This window comes from Lissotriton vulgaris, chromosome 2_1, assembly GCF_964263255.1.
Source record: "Lissotriton vulgaris chromosome 2_1, aLisVul1.2, whole genome shotgun sequence".
NCBI classification, from domain to species: Eukaryota; Metazoa; Chordata; class Amphibia; order Caudata; family Salamandridae; genus Lissotriton; species Lissotriton vulgaris.
The window spans coordinates 35,691,065-35,713,766 of NC_141687.1; the positions used below are offsets into that span (position 1 = coordinate 35,691,065).

A 22,702-nucleotide genomic window follows, 5' to 3' on the forward strand; every position below is an offset into this window, starting at 1 on the left:
AAATACCAGGTAATTACCATTTGAAGACAAACACTAGCTTTCTGTGCCTTGAAGCACACTATGTCTTCCCCCATGTAATTTAATTACCAGTATGGATACGAATAGATGCATATATATTCTGAATCACTCCATGATAGAAGAGGCCTCCTGTGGGAGCCTGACTTCCCTTGAGAAATGTGGTGTGGAGGTGACACCCTAGTCTGACTGCTAATGTATAGCGAGAGGAGTCATTCAGGAACCAGTGTCAGGGTAAAAGACATTGCACCATATCTATAGACGAAATCCTGCTAGTGGAAAGTGCCGCTTCAGGCATTGCAGGGTGTGCATATGCCCAGGCTTGTGTAACTGCAGAGTCAATAATTCTGGAATATATGTTGGCACCTGAAAAGATATATATCCTGCGCAGAGTTAGTGTTCACTGTGGAAGGTGGATATCTGGAAGAGGCAAAATGACTAGTGTAAGGGGCCCATCCAGTGCTGCATGGGCTTGTAGTCAGAACCCTCTAAAAGAGATGGTGCCTTTAGGGTGGTGCTCTGGAACAACAGCACCTCAACTGCAGAAGGATTGGAGGAGAAGGAATTCCTAATCTAGATGACCTCATTCACTTCTGGACAATGGTAGTGCTGGTTGCAGATGTCTCGTGCCACATGTGCTATTTGTTAATTAATGTTTGGGTATATCATAAGATAGTACAGGTGTTTGCTATGGAATGTTTGGCGTTGTCTCCTCATAGTGGCAGTATGTATTGATGAATTAATGAATATCTGTCTGAACAGTGATGCTTTTTATTATTGTGTAAGCATGTGCAAGGACAGTGAACATATTTGTGAATGCATATTTCTTAAGGTGTCAGCTTGATGATGCTAATCCTTATTTTGGAACATTTGAGGGTGTAGCTGGATACTGAAGGTGTTTTTTGAGAACTGTTTGTTTTTGCCTCGGGATGTCTGTGTGTGTTCATGAATGAGTATGTCTATCTCTAGCTATGGCTTGTGACACTGATTGTGTTTAGCAATAAAGTTTGCTACAGTATTAGGTTTGTTCAGTGCTTGCTTATGTCTGTGAATAGTGATGGTGTTTGTTGAGGAAGATGTGAATGTGGTGGGGTTGTTTCTTGCTAGATGTTTGTGCCCCATGACAGTGGTAACATTTCTTGTTGAATGTTTTAGGATTTCTCTGGATATTGGCTGTCTGCCTGACAGATTAGTGGGAGTTATTTAATAAGTATTAAAGTCTTAGGTTAGTTATGGCATCTCTCACTCACAAAATTGTTTGTTGAAGCTTATGTTTGTTTCCTAGGGGAGCATTTTCGTACATACGTAAGGTGACTGAAAAAAGCAGCAAGTTGGATTATGCTGGCAAGTTCATATCATTCCGTGCCAAGACCAAATCTTCGGCCCGCCGTGAGATGACAATTTTTTCCGAAATCCACCATGAGCGTATTGTGTACTTCCATGACGCCTTTGAGAAAAAAAGTGCTATCATTATCATCATGGAGCTGTATCCTTCAAATGTTGGCGAAAGGGATGCATGGGGGAGGCAAAGGAGTGTGGGAATGTGATGGATAGGAAAAGGAGGTAGGTGATAACAGACTATGGAAAAAGATCATGAGATGGACGGGTAAAGAAGATAGATCATGTAATAGACAGGTCTGGAAGACTTGTAAAGCGGTACCTGTGAAATAGGTCATGAGATGAACATGCTGGGAAGCCAGGTTATGAGATGAAGAGTCTAGGAAGACTAATCATTTACTGAACAGGCAAAGGAAACACTGTATGAAATGTCGTATATGAGATGGGCTGGCAAAGAAGACAAGGCATGTCATAAACAAATATGAAAGAGCATTTAGCTACCTGTCTAGGGGAATTGGTCATGAGACTTACAGTCAAAAGACACAGTTCATGAGCTTAGACAGACATGCATGAGATGTGGATCTACAAGACAAGTGCTGCGATTGACAGAAAGCAGATTGTGTAATGGATATGTGAAGGCAAGCTGTAGCTCCAATCATAGGAGACAGTTCAAGGGATGGTGAACCAGGAGCCATATCACTAGATAGGGCAAAGAATACAGGGCATGAGGTAGTCAAGTATTCAGATAAACAAACCAGGGAACAAGCCTCAAGATGTAAAAGCAAAGGATACAGGCTATGAAATGGGAAATGTGAGTCAGGATGTGAGGATGAAAACACAAAGACAGGTTAGAAGTTTGACATGCAATGTGACATATCATTAGATGGAGCATCCCAGGTCATGGGACAAACTCCCAGGTGCTGAGGTCTGAGGTGCTTAGATGAACAGAAAAGGTGAGCAACTTGGATGGCAGGTCATGCAGGAGTACATATGAGACATTATCATGAGATGGACAGCCTAGGGGTCCTATAAGGGTTTGATGGACGTGGTAGTGTCCTTCACAATGGTTAAGGTCATTACCGCCACCATCCTGACTTTACTTCGTCTACCAAATTTAGACATGACTGCCGGCCCAGCTGTCATATCTGTACATTAATGGAACCACCATTACTGTGGTTCATTTCAGTGTAACAATGGTATGGTGGATGGCTGCCGTCAGCTTTGACAGCCATTCAGTAAACATTTTACTTTTTTTTATCACGTATAGGCTCCCAAAGCTAGAGTTTGTTTCTAAAATGAAAACCCCCCACACCCTGGGAGCTTTCCTCCAGGGTGTGGTGGTCATTTTTGTTTTCTTTCCTGTCTCTTACCGTTTGGTGAGGTCAAGAAAAAAAAGCAAATACACCGTCTACCCTTAATGGGGCGTGCAGTGTAATGCTATTGCTCCAATTGCCATACACAGTTGGACTATAGGAGGAAGTATTCCTTCGAAAAAGCAAATGGGGGCTCCATCAATGGAAAGTTTAAGGTTCCCCAGTCTCTAAAGAAGGCACTAACTCAGGGCTTGGCGAGCTGGGTACTATATCACGTTTGTGACGGAGAACCCTGTCCCCGACTCTAAACCGTGCCTTAAGCTTTAGGACAAGAAATGATCTGACAGCAGGTCACTAGTTGCTGCATATGGGACAGGTCATGAGATGGGCAGACCAGGGGAGTAGGTCATGAAATGAACAAACCAGGAGCATAGGACACAAGAATGGTAGGCAAAATAAATTGTTAATGAGATGAAGGCCAAGAAATTAGGTCATGGGTTGGGTAGGGTAGGCAAAGGTAAAAGATTGAGATCGGGCATAGGAGACAAGCCCTGTGATAGGCAAGGAACACAAACCTTGTGATAAACAGGTAAACAGGAAGGGTCATGTAATATTAGGGGACAAGACAAGAAATAGGGCATATTGTAAAAAACAACAGAAGAAATTATCCAGGTTTAGGAAGGTCATGGGCTTAACAGGCAATGCAGATAGGTTGTGAGGTGAGGAATACGTGACAAGTCATGAGAGGGCAGACTAGAGGGGCACAAAATAAGTTGGCCAGGGAAAGGTGATAGCTCATGAGATGATGGCATAGGAGGCACACCAAGGAAGAAGCAGGCCAAGTGCCTGTCACAAGATAGGCAAAAGTGACAGGTGAAGAGACAGACCAGCAATTGAGGCATATTAAGAGAAGGTTACTGACTGAAAGTGGGTAGGCAAGTTGAGTGACATGTTGAAGAGATGTATACCTCTATTAAGAGTCAATGTAAAATCAAAGATGAAGAGGTAGCTGGTGAGAAGCAATGAGGATGAACATTGTACTAGTGGAAAGAGGGGAGATTGAGAGATGATGTCAGGATAGTTAAAAGTAATTCAAGAAAAGATAATTGTGCATGCTGGAGAGCCAAATACAGGAGAAGACTAGCTGGAAGTAGGCAAAGTACACTGATCTAGACCAGCCTTGTGTGCTGAAGCTGTAGGAAAGGCTCCATGCACTGTACCAAACTAGCCTGAAAAAATGTATTGGGTAGTAAATGGATTCCACAATCTATAGCACTGTGTTTATTCCCATAAGTGCCTGTACTGTGTCACATGTGACCTAATTTTTAGTACTTTTCAGTTTATGAAGCTCTTTCTTCAGCAGATGCCGAGCAGTACTTAGATTGGCAATCCCTAAACAATATTAGAGGCTCTTTAAGTATGTGTACTGCAAAATCAAAATCAGTACAAAGATGTATCGAACACATCTCTTCTTACCATGAGCTGAGCCAGAACTAACATTTGGGAAATTCACTACCCCATCCCATCATCATCTTCAACAATGCTGCCCACATGTTTAAGAAAAATGGCCTTTGAGAACACCCTGACATAAATGAGAAGAAGAAATGTGATCTGCACTTCCACATCTGGGATATTTAATACTCAGGCAAGACCTTTTCTGACCTTCTTAACACATCAAGTAGACTGAAAAGTCCCAGATGAATGAGGCTTGTGACCCAGAACCAATATCTCAGAGGAGATTACACACTAAAGGCCAGATGCACGACCCTGTTTTGCGGCCGCAAACGGGAGATCCTCCCGTTTGTGGCCGCAAAAAAGGGTAATAGCATGTACAAATGCTATTTTGCAAAACACTGACTCGCAAAATAGCATTTGCGATTTAAGCTATTAGGAAGGGGCGCCTCTTCCTAATATCGAGTCAACATGCTATGTACTAATGTTTTGCAGCTGCAAAACACTTGCAGTCTACCACCTACTTCAAGAAGGTGGTAAATCACTGGCAAAGGATAAAGGGTCCCCAGGGGACCCCTTCCCCTTTGTGAGTATGTGGAAAATTATTTTTAAAGAGCAGGCAGTGGTCCCAGGGACCACTGCCTGCCCTTAAAAAAATGAAACTGAAAAGTTTCATTTTTCTTTTTTAAATGCATTCAATTTTCCTTTAAGGACAACAGGCTGAATTAAAAAAAACTGCTTTATTAAAAAAGCAATCACAGACATGGTGGTCTGCTGACCCCAGCAGGCCACCATCCCTGTGAATGCTAGCCATTCCTAATGGGGTTCGCAAATTGCGCCTGCCCCATTAATATTAATGAGGCATGCAATTTGCAACTCCATTAGGAATCGCAAACAGTGTCTGAGATACTGTTGTGCATTCCAATTAGCGAGTCACAAATGCGACTCAACTTGCAACTCGCTAATTGGCGGGTCGTACATCTGGCCCTAAATGTATATGAGATGGCAACTATAATGATTCAAGCAGTGCACATTCACCTTGATCTTTTCAGTGTCATCTCATGTGGCAAGAAAACAAAACGTATGGAAAAGAACCCCACACTAGCTCACTTAAAGGATTCATTGCTATCAACTGAGTCCCGGGTCCCCAGTCATTGATTTCATCACATAGGTTCTTTCTAACCACCCAAATAGCAACTCACTGACAACAAACTGCAGCAGAAGCCCCAGTACTGTAAATTCTTCGAAGATGATCCAAAGTGACTAAACAAAATCTGACATAGACGATCTCCCTCCTACCTCAAGAACTTTCAGTCAAACCATAATACCATCCCTGATCACAAATGCAACCAAAGCATCTGTAGAGTGCCCATGTAGCCATGAGACAAAGTCACAATGCCAAGATGTGAAGCACCCAAATCGGCCTACCCAATGCCCATTTGACAGTAAAACACCCACCTGACACACAGTATGAATGGGGGAAGAGGCGTATGCTGTCTTTGGTGTACAAGAGAATTGATTTCTGCCTCACACTGCCACAGTAATCAACAATGTTCACACTATGTGGCGGAGGGAGGTGTGGTACTCATTTATCATGATCCATTGAAACCCTCTCGAGTCCCAGGATCAATGTAATTTGTTGTGACAATGTGAATCACCCAATTTCTATTATTTCATCTTTTCTCCGATATATGGCAAATCTCAATAATACTCTGCATTTTGCTTTAAAGAAGAAATTGAGCCATGGCCTTATAGAACCAAGTGTTACTGTAAAGATCTACGCTCTTGAGCACTTACAACCTCTGGGTAGCTGTACCATACAGTAAATAGGCCACTGAAACCATCAAACATTTAAAATCTTTAGGCTTTACCCAAATGTTGTCAGAATCCACCCACATGGCAGACCACCCACTAGACCCATTCTTCACCTATGGTGTCATCACCTCAGAAGCATACGTCAAGCCAGATCTTTGACAGCCCTCTTCTCTGCTATTTTTGAATGCATGAACATGAAATCTTTCCACATGGTTAACTCAGAAAAAGTGAGGCTTTCTTTGAATGTAGGTTAAATGAAGTATTCACCACTGTGTATTAGCCACACTGTGCTTCACCCACTAACCTAGAGATTCCTCTGAAATCTACCCATAAAGTCTCAAACACACTCTACAATTCCAAAGCCTCCACTGGCCAAGTAGAAAGCTGACAAGTAGTTTAACCAAGAACTAGCAAATATTAAACAAATGGACTGGAAAGGAGAATGGCATTAGAAAAATCTGAATCAGCAATTGACAAAGAGAGCCACTGCACATGTTTGAGAAAATGTGTTAAGAGAGTAAAGAACGTTAAGAAATAATACTATATAAGATGAATGTATCCAAAAATATATCAAATGAGGAAGCGTTTGAAATTTTCAAAAAGGACACCAAAACAGAAGCATTGTGAAAAGGCTCCTCTCACCATAGACCAGTACTATTTCCTAATCTGAAAATGGGATGCGTATGACCTGAAATGTCACCTTGAATAGAGCAGACAGCTCTTCCCTCAATCTGACACACAATCATCCAAACCTCGTTATCAGATTTCACCTGTGTGAGCACCAATCATATGGTTAAAGCTGGTGCTAAACTGAACACTGAAAAATAAACCATGCTTGGCTGGCCCATTAAAGATAACTTTTTGCTGACTGAGTCAGAGTTACTGGAAATTGCCAATGCCTTGTGTCTTGCAGGACACATGAAAAACAATAGGGCAAACCTAATAATCCCTCAGGAGATGAGTGAATAATATATAAAAAACTAGACTCCTGAAGAATTATTTACCAAAGAGTAGTTGTTAATATTTTTTGATTTATCATCAACGACCCAACCAAAGATGATATCAATAACTTTAAATTATACGGAGCTTCAGTTTGGGGCTCCTATATAAAAGTATTCTGTGCTGGAGTGTGAACAACTTCGTAGATTTTAATTAGATAAAAATATTAACACAAAAATATTTTCACACAGAGATGAGGCTTTAGGCATATATATATATATATAGAGAGAGAACTGGGTAGTTCCCAAGTTTAGGTGGAAGGCAGCTCTGTATAGAGCACCCTCAACACCAGGGACACTCTAAAAAAAAAATATATATATATAAATATATATATATATATATATATATATATATATATATATATATATATATATATGCTTACACTTCCGCGGCTCGTTTTCGGGAGAGACCGCCCGTGGGCTGGTGGCGCGTTGTTGCTGGCAGAGCCCCGCCAGATATTAATTCCACAACAAAATCCAATTTCAACGCACTCTCAGAAACAGGATTACACCAAGTGTCGTTTATTTGCTGACAGCAAATAAACGACACTTGGTGTAATCCTGTTTCTGAGAGTGCGTTGAAATTGGATTTTGTTGTGATATATATATATATATATATATATATATATATATATATATATATATATGTGCTTAGACTTATATGATACATCACAGTGTACAGATAGTTGCAAAGCCTAAGAAGGGGTTTTAACAGGTTATAGGAAACAAAAATGTTTTCAAAGCCTTCTTAAAGGAAGTAAGATCATCTGTGCAGCGTAGGCCCAGAGGTATAGAATTCCACAATTTTGCCGCAGTGAATCTGAAGGAGCGGCCTCCTAACCGCATCCTCAGAATCTTGGGAACTGTCACCAAACATGCTGAGGCCGAACGGAGAGATCTGGCCGGTACTTACCATGAGAAAGATTCTGCAAGGAAGATGGGCCCTGTCCGTGAAGGGCTTTATGTACCAGACACAGGGCTTTAAACTCAATCCTCTGCAGCTCCCTAAGCGCTTTTGTAGAGGAGTCAAACCGACTCCGTAAAAGAGCCAGCTTGGCGGCAAGATTTTGCACTCGTTGCAATTTTGCCACCAGTGTTTTAGGGGCCCCTAGAAGTAGTGAGTTGCAGTAGTCGAGCCTACTTAGGATGATACTTCTCACTACTTCTGGCCTGGACTGTTCCGGGAGCATCGGTAATACTTTCCGCAGCATTTGTAAAAGGGCCATACAAGTGGCCACTGTTTTGTTTACCGATACGTCAAGCTGCATACTAGAGTCAAACATCACCCCCAAATTTCTGACTGATTGTGCCGGCATTCCAGTATCCCGAAAAGTTGGAGGCCAGAAATTCAATGGTAAAGGCCTGGGGGGAAGGTCCGAATAACAGTGTATCACCTCCGTTTTGGAGCCGTTAAATTGCAAAGAATTGCGGCTCAACCATGCCGCTGTCATGGACATGCACGGATGGAAAGTTTCTAGCAACACTGCCTCCTTGCCCTCACACGCGAAGACAAGTTGGGTGTCATCCGCATAATTGGTGACCGCTATGCCATAAGATTTTATCAACTGAATCAGGGGACGGAGGTAGAGGTTAAAGGCACGCCCTGCCCTACCTTCCTGATGTTAGATTTAAAGGGTGGTAGGGCGACCATTTGATGACAGTTGTCAAGATAGGATACCAACCAATCCAGCGCCAGCCCCGATACCCCTATTTCCTCCAATCTCCTGATCAGGATTGTATGGCTGACCGTGTCGAACGCGGCCGACATGTCGAGTATTACTAAAAAAAACGTTCGACCCTGGTCGGCACGCGTCCGCAGGTCGTCTAGCACTGTCACCAGTGCGGACTCCGTCCCATGGGCTGGTCTAAAGCCAAACTGGGCCACGTCCAGGCATGCGTTGCTCTCCATAAAACTGGAAAGGTGTTTAGTCACCAGTTTCTCCAAGATTTTAATTGGGAATGGGAGCAACGAAATAGGTCTATAATTTGCTGGACAAGTAGGGTCCAGAGTGTCTTTTTTAGGAGAGGGGAAACCACTGCCAGCTTCCAACAGTCCGGAACCTGTGCCAGCTCAAGAGACTGACAACAGATGGAAAAGAGCGGCGGAAAGAGCTCTTCCCGAAAAAGTTTCCAGAATTTAGGTGGAAGAGGATCTAACGGCGAGCCCGAGGTAACCCTCTCTGCTAGTGCACAAAAATCGTCAAAGGACGGTGACGGGAAAGCATTCAATTGCGCTGATCTAGCATTGGACACAGGCCCCGCCGTAGAGATGGAGTGGTCCAAAGTATGGGCAATGGCGACCTGTGATGAGGCAAGGTTGTTCAAGATCGATGTGATCTTATCCTCAAAAGCCGAAGCCAGTGCATCACAAAGAGTTTGGGTGGCAGGAGTGTTCTTAATAGTGCTAGCGGGAGATGCCAAATCTTTCACGATTTTAAATAACGTCTGGGACTTGTTCTCCCCTGCGAGGAGAGATTCCTCTAGGAAGCTAGCCTTGGCCAGCTTAATCTGGGCTTTATAAGTTGCCAGAGCCTGTTTAAAAAGAATTCTGTCAGACTCAAGATATAACTTTCTCCACTTACGCTCTGCCCGTTTACAATGGTGCTTGAGCTGGTGAAGTTTATCTGTGAACCACGGCAATGTATGTTTTGTTCTGCCTCTAGTCGTTCGGAGGGGGGCCAAAGAATTCAAGGAGATGAGAATTCGTTGACTAAGAGACTCATAACTAGCCGCCACGTTATCACCCAACCTAATGCCGTCTGGAATCAAAGTGGGGCATGGAGAAAGTTTCTGTAACTTCGACCATTGTCTGCCCATTTTGGTGACTCCTGGATTATATTTCTTCGTAGTTGGAATGGGGAGCAAAAGATGGAAGTGCACTAGTGCATGATCCGTCCAGCACTGAGGAAAGATGTTTTGGATGGCCACTTGGCCAGCATCAGCAAAGATAAGGTCAAGGGCATGGCCCTTTACATGTGTCGGCGAAGCTGCTGTAGCTGGATGTTACCGTTGGCCTGCACCAGCTCTTTGAAGGCAGAGTCGGTCTGGCCATCTGGCCATAAGTTAAAATCACCCAGCACTATTGTCCTCGAATGCGAGTTAGGAAACTCGTAGATAAGTTCCATTACGGCCGAAAGGGCACTGGCCGGAGGTCTATAGCACAATAGGCCTGAAAAAAGTGAGCCTCCCTGATCATTGATGGCGAAACCCATGAGTTCACAGCCTGGGATCGCCTTAGTGTCAAGCAAAGAGAGATCTAGTGACTCACTAAAAATCATTCCCACTCCTCCCCCTCTGGACCCGACCCGGGGGCTATGTCGGATCTTATAGCCCGGAGGACACGCTAGCCCCAATTCCACTAAACAATGAGTGGTAGTACAGGGTTCTGTCATAAAGAGTACGTCCAATTCCTGAGAGTCAATAAGCAGCGTAATCTCTTCAGCATGTTAACTGAGAGATCTCACATTCAAAAGACCGCATGACAGAAAATCAGCCTTTCTACTGGTATATGTATATATATATACACACACACACACACACACACACACACAGTACACCCAGTATATGACAAATAAAATAAGAACTTTGTACACATGAGGCATTATACAGTATCACTCAGCCTTAGGGTACAGTCTCAAAGATTAGAGTACAGAAAATGATGATACAAATAGTTATGCATCGTAGGATCCTCACTGATAGTCATAAACATTGCATTTGCGCGGACCCCGAACACTTTTTTTTAAAATATGAAATGTCAATTTTATTTGGAGGTAACCACCTCTGTGTCCATAGAGTTAGAGTCACCTAAATTTAAGAATGAAACAGGCCTGCTTTTTACTGAAATTTTCTGGAACATAAAAGGCATCTAATCAATGTAATGTGACCACATTGCAGCATCTGACAAGAAGCAACCCTGGGTTTAATTGTAAAAAAATACCTATTACCACATACAGAGAAAGAAAAATAGCCTGTCCGGTCAAGAGTTCATGGAGTGCAAGGAAAAAACACTGTTAATTTAAGGAACCAGCAGCATCCCTTTCTAGCATGTACTGTGCTGGCAGTTTCCCTCACAGCTTCATTTCTTTTTCCTCGCTCATGCTGAAAGGGTCTATGAACACTCTCTGGGTTTTCTTACTAAAGTTTTTTCTTAACTTCGGACACAAAAAGTAAATTATTTTTTTACTTCATTCAATATTTCTGAGGTTATTCTACATTTTTCACCAATTTTTCATGAAAAGTGGTGAATATTTTCTCAAAATCCATCACTTTTTGCAAAATGCCCTTCATGTAGGCAAAAAAAGGCTTCATCATACCAACATTCTGTGTGTGTTGTTTGTCTTCCTGCCTCTCAACTTGTTAAAGAGGGTGAATTTTGTCCTAAAAAACAGTGAATGAATTTGCCTGAGAGGGAAAGCGAAAATCTGTATCAGGATGTAGAGAAGAAATAAAACAGAAACAACAGAGATGGGGATTCTGAATCCAGAACCTGTGTCACTAAAGACCCCATATAGGAAAATCTAGAGAGAGAGGAAACAAAGAAAACATTGCCACCATCACTCTAGACAATCTAACAGCCCTCAAGAGCACTGGTCAATGTCGAGGCAGGCGTCGGCACTGACTTGCTCACCGTAAAGGAGAATCACAACAGCACCGCTGACAAGGACACCTTGTGTACTGTTAAATTTACCTTCGATGCTTCTCGGAAATGGATTTGGCATCGAACATAAACACCACAACCATCAACGTCAATATTGTCGCCTGCAAATACTCAACATTGACGCATAATCACATAATCTTCATTGATGTCGATGCCCAGCTCCTCGTCTAGACACTCAACATTAAGGAAGTCGATGTCGATTCAGTCAGAAACTTATTTTTTTTAGTTTTTAACACTCCTCAACCAGAAGATGGAAACCAGACTAAACCAAATGTATTAGTCCCACATGGGGATCCTGTTCAGTAATACCATACACCGCTAAACATTCCTCCCACAACTATTTTTCTATTAAGTCTTCTTGTTCAAACCTTGGAACCAGAGTCAAGACCAAGAACTACAGTATCTGAAAGAAACTGGTTAGTGTTAGATTCCTTACCTTAGAATATCCCCAGACGTCAGACTGAATCCGGAAAGTTTTCATCAGCAGTACCCCTGCGCGTCGGTAGGCGTAGTCTGCGGCTCCGTGTCCGTCGTCGGCGCCGTGCTTGCCGGGATGACATTGTCGGGTACTTAGACGTCGCCCTCGCGCGCTGACGTTAGTTCTTCTTTTTTCCACGCCAGGAAGTGCAGATCCAGGAAGAGCAGTACTCCAAATCATTTTTGACTAACTTTTTGATCTGTTTTGGATATCTTTTCGAGTCGACTTCGACTCCTGGTGCCGTAGGGATGCCTGGCTTCAAGCCGTGCGATGCCTGTCAGCACCTGATGTCGCTGACCGACCCCCACCGTCGGTGTCTCTATTGCCTCGGGCCGACCACAATGACAAGTCGTGCCCCGACTGCCGGTCCTTGACCTCGAAGACTAGGCGGGAGCGGTCCCGCAAGCTACTCGAGATCTGGCAGTTGGCTCCGCGCCACTCAAGGTCCCGGTCGAGGGGCAGACCCTGATGGTGTTGCTCCCGGCGCCGTCTTCGGACGACGTAGTCCACAGTTTCAGTCCAGATTCTCCAGCGTCGATGGGTGAGGCCTTCACTTACGACCCAGCTCCGTCTTTTCTGCCTGTTTATAAGTACACGGATGAGGTAGGGGTCTGAGGACCCTCTGGCACAACAGTGCCAGTTGAGTCAGGACTGGGCAGATAAGCTGGGGGAGGCCAAAGGTCTGCATACATCGCCTGACACGGGATCACGGGATTCATCTCTCCTCCCTCTGTGGCTACGGAGGAGGGTGCTACCTATGGTGCGGTGTTGCGCAGGGCAGCCAAGGCCTTTGCTCTTGAGCTCCGTGCCGCTGCCGTGAGAACTAACCTCCTCACCGAGGTGCTTCAGCCGCCAGTAAGCTCTTCGGAGCCTCTGCTGTCGTTCAATGGTCTGTTGTTGACCGAAAAGTGGACCAATCCTCACTCCTTGCCGGACATTCTGGCATCACTTCCCTCAGACTACTACATTCTGACTGCCAATCGTGCACAAGGGAAGGCTGGAGGTGGGGTAGCAGCAATCATTTTGAAATCTTTTCATTTCCGGGAATTACCTTCTTTCACTCTCCCCAACACCGAAAACTTGGTAATCACACTAGACTCAGAGAGTGGGGCTCTTACTTTAATTCTGCTATACCGCCCTCCCCAATACATGGCTAATTACCCAGTACTTTTGGCAGAACAACTGGCCTCCCATGTAATAAAGTACTCTAAAACTGGCCTAGTGGGGGATTTAAATTATTGGTTTGACAGAACAGACACAGACACCCAAGCTGGAGAACTTGGGGATCTGCTTACAGATCTAAACCTGGTCCAACACATTCACTTTCCCACTCACCAGAAGGGTCACAGCCTGGACCAAATTTGGACATATAACTTACCACCATTCTCTCCTATTATAAGCCCTTGTATTTGGTCAGACCATTATCTCATCCAGTTCCCGCTAGAAATTCAAGGGCAGCACAAGGCCAAACCTCCTATGGGAAAAGAGTTCCGTAAATGGAAATCCATGGACCGCTCTGGGTTCATGGACACATTGAACAACACCCTTCCCCCATTAGGCGAAGACCTGGAGGTTGACGAGAGGGCACTGTCCTCCTGGCTCCTCCACGCAGCAGATCTGTTCGCCCCCTCTGTATACTTATCTAACATTAGAGGCAATGATGCCCACAAATGGTTCACCCAGGAACTTAGAGCACTTAAACTAGGGGTACGACAGAAAGAAAGACAGTGGAGAGCCACCTACTCCTCACAGGATAGGGAAACTTTCTGCGTCACTAGGAAAAAATATCAAAAAATTTTAAGTCAACACAAACTCAACTACTTTTCCACAAAAATTCTATCTTCATCTAACAAGTCCAAAGACATTTTTAATATAGTTAATGAACTCTGTGACAACGACAGGACAGCCCCCTCAATAGCTCCTACGCAGAAGCTATGTGATTCCCTGAATAACTTTTTCAGAGAAAAAATTGTCACTATTAAATCGAGCATCGCCAGCTCCCCAACGTCACTTCCTTTGGATGACGTCTTTTATAATCCCTCTGTACTAGATGCCTTTCCGGCCATCGATGGTAAAACTTTTTCTTCACTTTTGATGAGGGTAAAGTCCGGATCCCCTAATGACATCTGCCCCCCCCACATCTTCTCGGAAATCGGTCAGACTATCCCTCAGGGTATCCTACCCCTACTAAACAAATCACTGACCCAGGGCAGGGTACCTACTGGCTTTAAACACGCCCTGCTAATTCCTCTAATAAAAAAACCAGGTCTGGACCCCCGGGATTCATCAAATTACCGTCCCATATCCCTGTTGCCGTTCTTATCCAAGATATTGGAGGCTCATGTCTCCAATTGCCTCTCCAACTTTGTGGAAACCACTGGGTTTCTGGAGCCAAATCAAGCGGGGTTCCGTCCAGGCCATTCGACCGAGACGGTAACCCTGGCAGTCCAGAATACACTTCGGTGTAACGCAGACAGGGACGTCCACCAGGCACTGGTGCTCCTTGACCTGTCTGCTGCATTCGACACGGTCGACCATACTATTTTGGTCGGCCGTGTCGAGCAGGCAGGCCTCAGAGGTACTGCCCTGAGCTGGGTGGAATCATTTCTGTCTGACCGAACTCAAGCAGTGAGACTGGGCACCTTCACAGCCCCTAGAATTAAGAACGACTGTGGTGTCCCCCAGGGCTCCTCCCTGTCTCCCCTTTTATTTAATTTATACTTGCGTCCCCTCTTGTACTCCTTGAGGAAATTCAAAGTGTGGATCTTTAACTACGCAGATGATCTGCAATTGATTTTCCCCCTAGGCTCGCCGGACGCTGTTACTGAGTTTAGGGAGGTCATGGCTCATATCCAGAGATGGATGGGCCTTAACCACCTAAAACTTAACCCAGGCAAGACTGAACTGATCCTGCCTGGGAAGAGCGAACTCAGTTGGGGACCTCAATTTTGGCCTCCGGAGATGGGAAACCCCCCCTCTAAATCCCGCACAGTCAAGAGCCTTGGAGTCACCTTTAGTGAAGACCTCTCCTTGAAAAGTCAGGTAGGGTCAGTTGTTTCCGCATGCTTCTTTCAGCTGCGCAAGATTAGAAAGATTGCCCATTTCCTAACCCATTCTGCCCTGATACAGGTGACCATCGCCCTTGTGCTGTCTAGGCTGGACTACTCAAATAGTTTATATTTGGGCCTTCCAGCCGGGCAGCTCAAGAGGCTGCAGCTGGTTCAAAATCAGGCGGCCAGGCTGATCTGTGGGCTTCCTAAATGGCAGTCCATCAGGCCAGGCCTGGCAGATCTGCATTGGCTGCCGGTAGCCCAGAGGGCGGCTTTTAAAACCGGCTGCATTATCTTTAGGGCATTACAAGGCAAGGGCCCCAAATTTATCATCAACTTGCTTGCCAGATACGTCCCCTCTCGCAACCTCCGTTCTGGTCACAAAAGCTTGCTCACGGTGCCGGTTGTCAGGAAACAACGTCAGGGCGGCAGCTCCTTTCATTTTCTTGCTGCCTCCCTCTGGAACTCCTTGCCAGCTTCTTTAAGGTCACACGAGGATATTTTAGCCTTTAGACTTGCCTTTAAGACCTGGCTTTTTAGGGAAGCCTATCCTTAGATGTTCTAAGTTGTCCTCCTGTTGTTGTGTTGTGCTTCTGAAAACTTCCTACAGCGCCATGAAGCCTACGGGCGTACGTGCGCTTTATAAGCTAAATTTAACATAACATAATGGAGCCCTCACGGACATTCTGATGGGCACTTGGTCCAAGCCCTCCACAGTGCCCCCTGTGGATCGGAAAGTGGCCGATGCTACCGCCCGGCTCTGGGTGACCCCATCTTTCTGTCCGTACACCCCACCGCCCGAGCCTCTACGTCCCAGACCGCATTCCCGGCCACTCCTCTGTATCGGGAATCCAAAAGGTTTGACCAGTTTGGCAAGAAACTGTTCTCCTCATTGAGTTTGGGGTTGCGCTCTATCAACACCGCTTGCCTTTTGGGCTGTCATACCCACTCTTTGTGGGACACTGTTGCAGACGTGCTGCCCCAGTGTCCGGAGGAGGCCCGGGCACGGCTCACCCAAGCACTTGCTGAGGGGCGGGATGCAGCACTGTATTTGATCAGGTGTGGACTGGATACCACGGACTCGCTGGGCAGGGCGATTTCCACTACGGTGGCAGTCCACCGCCACGCTTGGCTGAGGTCCGCCAATTTTTCGGGGGATGTCCAGGTCAAGCTCATAGACATGCCCTTCGATGGCCGTTGCTTTTTTGGCGACAAAGGAGACAGTGCGATTGAGCGTTTCAAGGACTCCAGGGCTACGGGCAAGTCCTTGGGCCTGTCGTACCAGCACCAGCAGACTTCTGCTTTTCGCCCCTTTCGTGGCCAAGGGAGCCCACACGTCCAACCAGCCACAGGCCGCAGAACCAGCCTCAACGCAGCCATGGACATGGTAATCGCGTGGCGGTGCAGGGGGACAATAGCAAGGTCAGTCTACATACGCTCCCGCAGCATCTACCTCAAAGCCTTCCTACTCCGAGCTTTCAGGCCCTTTCAACGCCAGTGGGGGGCAGGGTCCGCCATCACCTCCTCCACTGGCGTACCATCACTTCGGACAGGTGGGTGCTGTAAATAGTCCAAAGGGGCTACTCTTTCGCCTTCGAGGCGACAACTTCAGCATGCCACCGCAGTGCCACCGCATGTCGGGGGATCACTTGCAACTTTGCAGGAAGAATTTATAGCCCTCTTGGCCAAGGGGGCCATTGAACGCGTGCGTTCCTGTGCCAGAAATAGGACGTGGTTGCTACTCTCACTACATTCTGGTACCCAAGAAGGGCAAAGGAGGCCTACGCCCTATCTTGGACCTCCGTAGTGTCAACGGTTTCCTCCGGAAGGAGAAGTTCAAGCTTTAGCTCAGGTCCTAGCTGCCCTATACCCTGGAGACTGGATGGTAGCGTTGGACTTGCAGGACCCATATTTTCACATCCCAGTCCTGCCGGCCCACCGGCGCTACCTGCGGTTCACTGTAGGCCATGAGCACTTTTAGTTTACCATGCTCCTCGGGTGTTAGCGAAAGTGATGGGGGTGGACGCATATCATCTGCGCAGAGTAGGGGTTTCAGTCTTCCCCTATCTCGACGCAAGATCTCTTTCAGCAGTGGGGAGAGGCTTTGTTAGATCTATTTGCCACCGAAGAGAACGTGCAATGTCATCAGTTCTGCGCATTGGAATTTCCAAGGCGGCACTCGCTCGGAGGCGCTTTTCGTCGTGAGTAGAGCTGCGGTCTGTTGTACGCCTTTCCACCTATACCACTTCTGCCCAGAGTGCTGAAGAAGATCAAGCACGACCGGGCCCAAGTCATCCTTGTGGCTCTGGACTGGGCACGAAGATACTGGCGTCCCTGTGGTAGTCCTTCCAAGGCCTCTCAGGATCGGTTTGTTGCTCAAATTGATCCACCTATTGACAACCTCAATTGCGAACTGCCATGAAGACATGGAAGATTAAGGGGGCCAATCGGGGGAAGGAAAGGATTGGAACAGCAGGGAGAGAGACCTGTAACAAAGGACAGGTTTGCGTAAGGCATAGGTTCAACATAAACAAGTATAACAGACCCTGCTTATTTCCTCATAGCAGCCCCTGTCTACCTGTAAACAAAAATACCCATGACGTGCAGCCATGTAGAGAAGGACGATTGGGTAGTCATCTGAGCCTTCTCTGGGCTCCCTAGTCTTCTACGTAGTAGCAGACCTTTATATAAAACTCAAGACTGGGTACTGTTGATAAATGAACAACATACAAACATCACATCACCATGATTATAAATCGTCACTTATCCTTTTTTATGGGGGAAAGATAACGATGTCTTGTACCCACCCGCACAGGTGTGTATGTAGACTTCACAAGGGAAGAAGGATAGGCTACTCCAGCTACCACGCTACCACTCTATGACCCCCTGCTAAAGATGAGACAAACATACACACACATCAATACATAAATCCTGGTATTCAATAAAGAGTTTGTAAATAAAAAAAATGCCTTTAAGTATTCAGGTTATGTTCATGAGAAAGGTCTGTCCTTGTGTATCGAAACAATATACCACCTGGTATCGGGGTTCACCCCCAAATGCAAGTGAATCGCAGTAAAAGGTTAGCTAAAGCGCTCAGCTTTGGAAATGTTCTAGCAAGGCTTATTGTTGTAAGGACACGCTATGTCCTTGTGAAGAAAATAACTGCCGCTTAGGAGCGAGCGCTCGGAATATTCTAATGGACTCTTGGTGGTGTCACCAACACCCTTACCCACCACACAGGAAGCTTCGGCAGGTCTGAAATCGCTGGTTGTCTCCTGTCGTGTGCACCCTTGCACTAGAATAATCAGGGTTGTTTTGGTCTCTGGCTTCGGCTTTCATAGCCAACCGGAACCTTTGTGCCGCGTCACTTCATGTGCGCGTGCATCACACCGGAAAGGCAGCTGGGAGCAGTAGTTCCATGAATACCGCCTCCCCCTTCCATTCCTTCTGCATCTCGCAGAAAAGGACGGCGGCTCTTTTCCAGTAAGCGGGGGAAACTGGAGGCTTAGCGGTCGGAGTCCTGATCATGACAGCACATCCCTCTCCCGAAGACCGCTGACACGAACCAGGTTTGTTGGGGTAACAGGCATGAAACAACCTGACACACCTAGGGGCATGTACTCCTGTGGCAGGTTCCCATGTGTATTCCTCCACACCATACCCTTTCCAAGATATCAGATACCATAGTTTGGATCCTCTCATCTTGGAATCCAGGATGGCTTGCACTTCATACTCAGGTTCGTTGTTAACCCATATCGGGGACGGTTTGTTTTTCACAGGAGTATAGGATGGTTTCAAAAGGGATACGTGAAACAGAGGGTGTATCTTCATTGTCTTTGGAAGCGCCAGTAACATAGGCAAGGACGATATCACTTTCTTTATCTGATATGGCCAGATGTATTTTTGGTTAAACACGCTGTATCTACGAAATCGAATGTTTTTTGTGGAGAACCATACAACATCTCCTACCTTATATTTAGGATTTGAGGAACAATGTTTGTCTGCCTGGCCCTTGCATGTCCCTTTTGCCTTTTCCAGGTTTCTGTAAATGTTTTTCACGGTTTGCTGTATGTGTCCTGACCTGGCTTGTACCTTAGGTACTTCTTGTGTAGCAGCTGGGTGTATCAAAGTGATATACCGGGGATGGAACCCATAGTTACTGTAAAAAGGGGAGTACTGCGTAGATGGTGTTTAGCTCTGTTGTACGCAATTTTGGCTAGACATAGCAACCCCACCCACGCATCTGAATTCTTCTCTACGTAACATCCCAAACATTGTTTGTGAGTTTGATTTAGTCTCTCGGTATGTCCGTCTGACTGTGGGTCGTAGCTCGTAGATTTGGACCTTTTCATGTGTAAAGAGGTACACCAGGCTTTCCCGAATTTTGCTGTGAACTGCGGGCCTCTGTCGGAAATGATATTGGCTAGAAGTCCATGTAACCTGATTACATGTATCAGTAAAAGTTTAGCGAGTTGTCCAGAAGAGGGTTCTTTAGCACAAGCGATGAAATGCCCCATCTTTGTGAGACTATCTACCACTACTACAATAGCCGTACAACCTTTATCTTTTGGTAATCCTATTACAAAATCAAGAGAAATAGTCTCCCATGGTATCATTGGTGTAGGAAAACGTTGTAACAGCCCTTGGGGTTTTTTATGATCTGTCTTTGCTGTCACACATGTCTCGCAGCGGTGTAACATTTCTGTGGTGTCTTTAATCACGGACTGCCTCCAGAACTGTCGGTAGATCCTATAGAGAGTCTTCCGCATACCATTATGGCCGGCACTGGGTGTAGTGTGGCACCATTGTAGTATTTCTTTTCTTAGGGCCTGATTAGGCACTAGCAGTTGTTTGCCTATCATAGGGAGACCATTGATGACTTTCCATTGTTTGTGTTCCTTCAACTAGTTCTGCCAATAACGATTCCTGATCCCTGGTGCTGTTTTCTGGAGGAAGGTATCGGTCTGAAGCGCCCCAATCACCTTTGTGGGATCTAAAATGGAATGGATTTGTTTGGCTTTGTTTTCCTCAGGGGTTTCTTGCCGAGAAAGTGTGTCAGCCTTTCTGTTCTCTGCGCCAGGCCTATAGGTAACTACGTAATGAAACTCTGAAAAGAACAGCATCCAGCGTAGCTGTCTGCGGGATAACATGCGGGTAGACAGCACGAACTGCAGGTTGCGGTGGTCGGTATACACCGTCACCACATGGTTGGCTCCTAATAAAAAGTGTCTCCAGTCGCTGAATGCTTCTTTTATAGCCAGAAGCTCCTTCTCCGCAATGGTGTATCTAGTAATAATAATAATCTTTATTTGGATATAAAATATCCTTAAAAGAACACCACAATGATTCCGACAACAGTACACGTTATTAAGAAAAAATTAACCAATAAAACAACAGTGGTTAAATGAAGATCTTCCAAATCGCGCTATGCGGGTTCTTATTACATATGGGTAATTAAAAAGCACGGTCAGCATAGTTTTAAACAGAACATTAAAACAGAAGAGGTTTGTGATACTGACAATAAGCAATGTTGGGCTTGTAAAAGCAATCTGATGTTCAGCAAATAACTACCCGTTATGATAAAATAAAAGCAGATAAAACTCAGCAGCAAACACATCAATAGCAGCGGGTTATGATAAAAAGCGATCAAATAAAAACAGTTTTAGCAGCTTAGACATAGAGTGCAATTTAATTTAAACTATAGCTTAAAAAGGAGAAGCATGCATAAAATTATGATATGCAGAGCGTATATAGGTTGTATGAATGGTGTATCTAGTTTCGGCCTGATTCATCTTCCGTGACATTTAGGCAATAAGATGGAGTTGCCCAGTGGTTGGATGTCTCTGCGATAGAATGGCTCCAATAGCTACGTCAGAGGCGTCCCCCTCCACGATGTACAGACTTTCTGGGTCTGAGTGAGCCAAGATAGGAGCTGTGACAAAAGCGCCTTTCAGACTCTGGAAGGAGTTCTCAGCTTCCTTTGTCCAGAGAAAAGGTGCGTTTTTCTTCAGTAGTCGAGTGATAGGAGCCATTACATTAGAAAAGTGATTAATGAACCTGCAATAAAAATTTGCAAATCCAAGAAAACATTGGATATCTCGCACATTGGTAGGTTGGGACCAGTCTTTCACAGCTAGTATCTTTCTTTCGGACATCTTTTGTCCGGTCCATGTCAGCATGAGTCCCAAGATCTCGACTTCCTGAACGTGAAACTCACACTTACTAATCTTACAATACAGCATGTTTCGTCTTAGGGCCTCAAACACTTGTCATACATGTGAACAATGTTCTTCTATCGACGATGAGTAGATTAAAATGTCATCGATATAGGCCACCACAAACGTATCCAAATACTCCCGGAACACCTCATTTACAAAGTACTGAAACGCCACGGGAGCGTTGCACAGGCCAAAGGGCATTACTGTATACTCGTACAGTCCATAACTTGTGCAAAAGGCAGTTTTTCACTCGTTGCCCCCTCTTACCCTTACCAAGTGGTATGCCCCTTTCAGATCCAGATGTGTGTAAGTTACAGCGGTCTTTACCTGTTCCAGGAGAACCGGGATCAAGGGCAATGGGTACCTATTTTTGATTGTTACATTATTCACCGCTCTGTAGTCAATGCACGCTCTCTTCTCTCCGTTGGCTTTAGATATAAAGAAGAGAGGAGATGCAGCTGAAGATCTAGAGGGGCGTATAAACCCGTTTTCTAGATATTTATCTAGGTATTCCCTTAAGTGGGTATTCTCTGATTCAGTTAAGGCATACAGCCTTCCACAAGGAATTACTGTCCCAGGCATCAAATCAATCTGGCAATCGTAAGGCCTATGAGGGGGTAAGGTGTCAGCTATCTTTTCACAAAAGACATCCTAATAGTCCCTGTAACAGGAAGGCAGTTGGACGTCGGTTTCGGCAGCTGTTGCTACGGTATGTGATGGATTTACCTTGAGCTCGGATGTCTGAAGTTCCCCTAAACAATGATCGCTACACCAAGAACCCCCAAACTCCACCTGCTTTTCCTTCCAATTAACCACCGGGTTGTCTAGCCTCCACCAAGGGAGACCTAGTATTAAGCCTTACTTTTGGGCCTCAATGACATTGAAGCTCAACCATTCACTATGTCTTTCTTCACACCTCATCTCCAAACTGTCAGTGTGGAAACTTATAGGGCCTGTACTCAGCTTTTTTCCGTCAACTGCCAACACTTCTTCAGGGTTTTCCTTTGCCAGTAACCCAAGACACAAATTTCTGGCCATACCAAGATCTATAAACAACCCTGTGGGCCCTAAATCGATCATGGCACTCAAGGCCTGCCAACCTTTGTGAGTCTTTAACCTCACCAAAGAAAGAAGTGTTGGGAAGATAGTTTGGTGCTGTCTGTTATGGAAGGGATATGAACGCCACCCAAGGATTTCCCTTCTACATTCCTTGAGTGTGTCAGTTTTCCTGAGGGCTTTCAGGGCTCACTACTAAGGTTTGTTTCACTCCAAAACTTGATCGGGGTTTTGCGAGACATTCTTTTACGAAATGCCCCTTTTTACCACAGTACATACAGAGACCTTTTTTCCTTCGGATCTCTCTTTCAG

The 22,702-nt window shown here is 45.4% G+C and overlaps 1 protein-coding gene across 3 annotated transcripts in view; it reads left to right on the plus strand.

The window, feature by feature from the left end:
- SPEG (striated muscle enriched protein kinase) overlaps positions 1–22,702 on the plus strand; it is a 1,422,155-nt gene that overhangs the window by 935,543 nt on the left and 463,910 nt on the right. For all 3 annotated transcript variants that reach the window (XM_086954403.1, XM_086954404.1, XM_086954405.1), the window contains one exon: positions 1,301–1,501. In XM_086954403.1, coding sequence (XP_086810529.1) covers positions 1,301–1,501 — 201 coding nt within the window. The remainder of the gene's footprint in view (positions 1–1,300; positions 1,502–22,702) is intronic.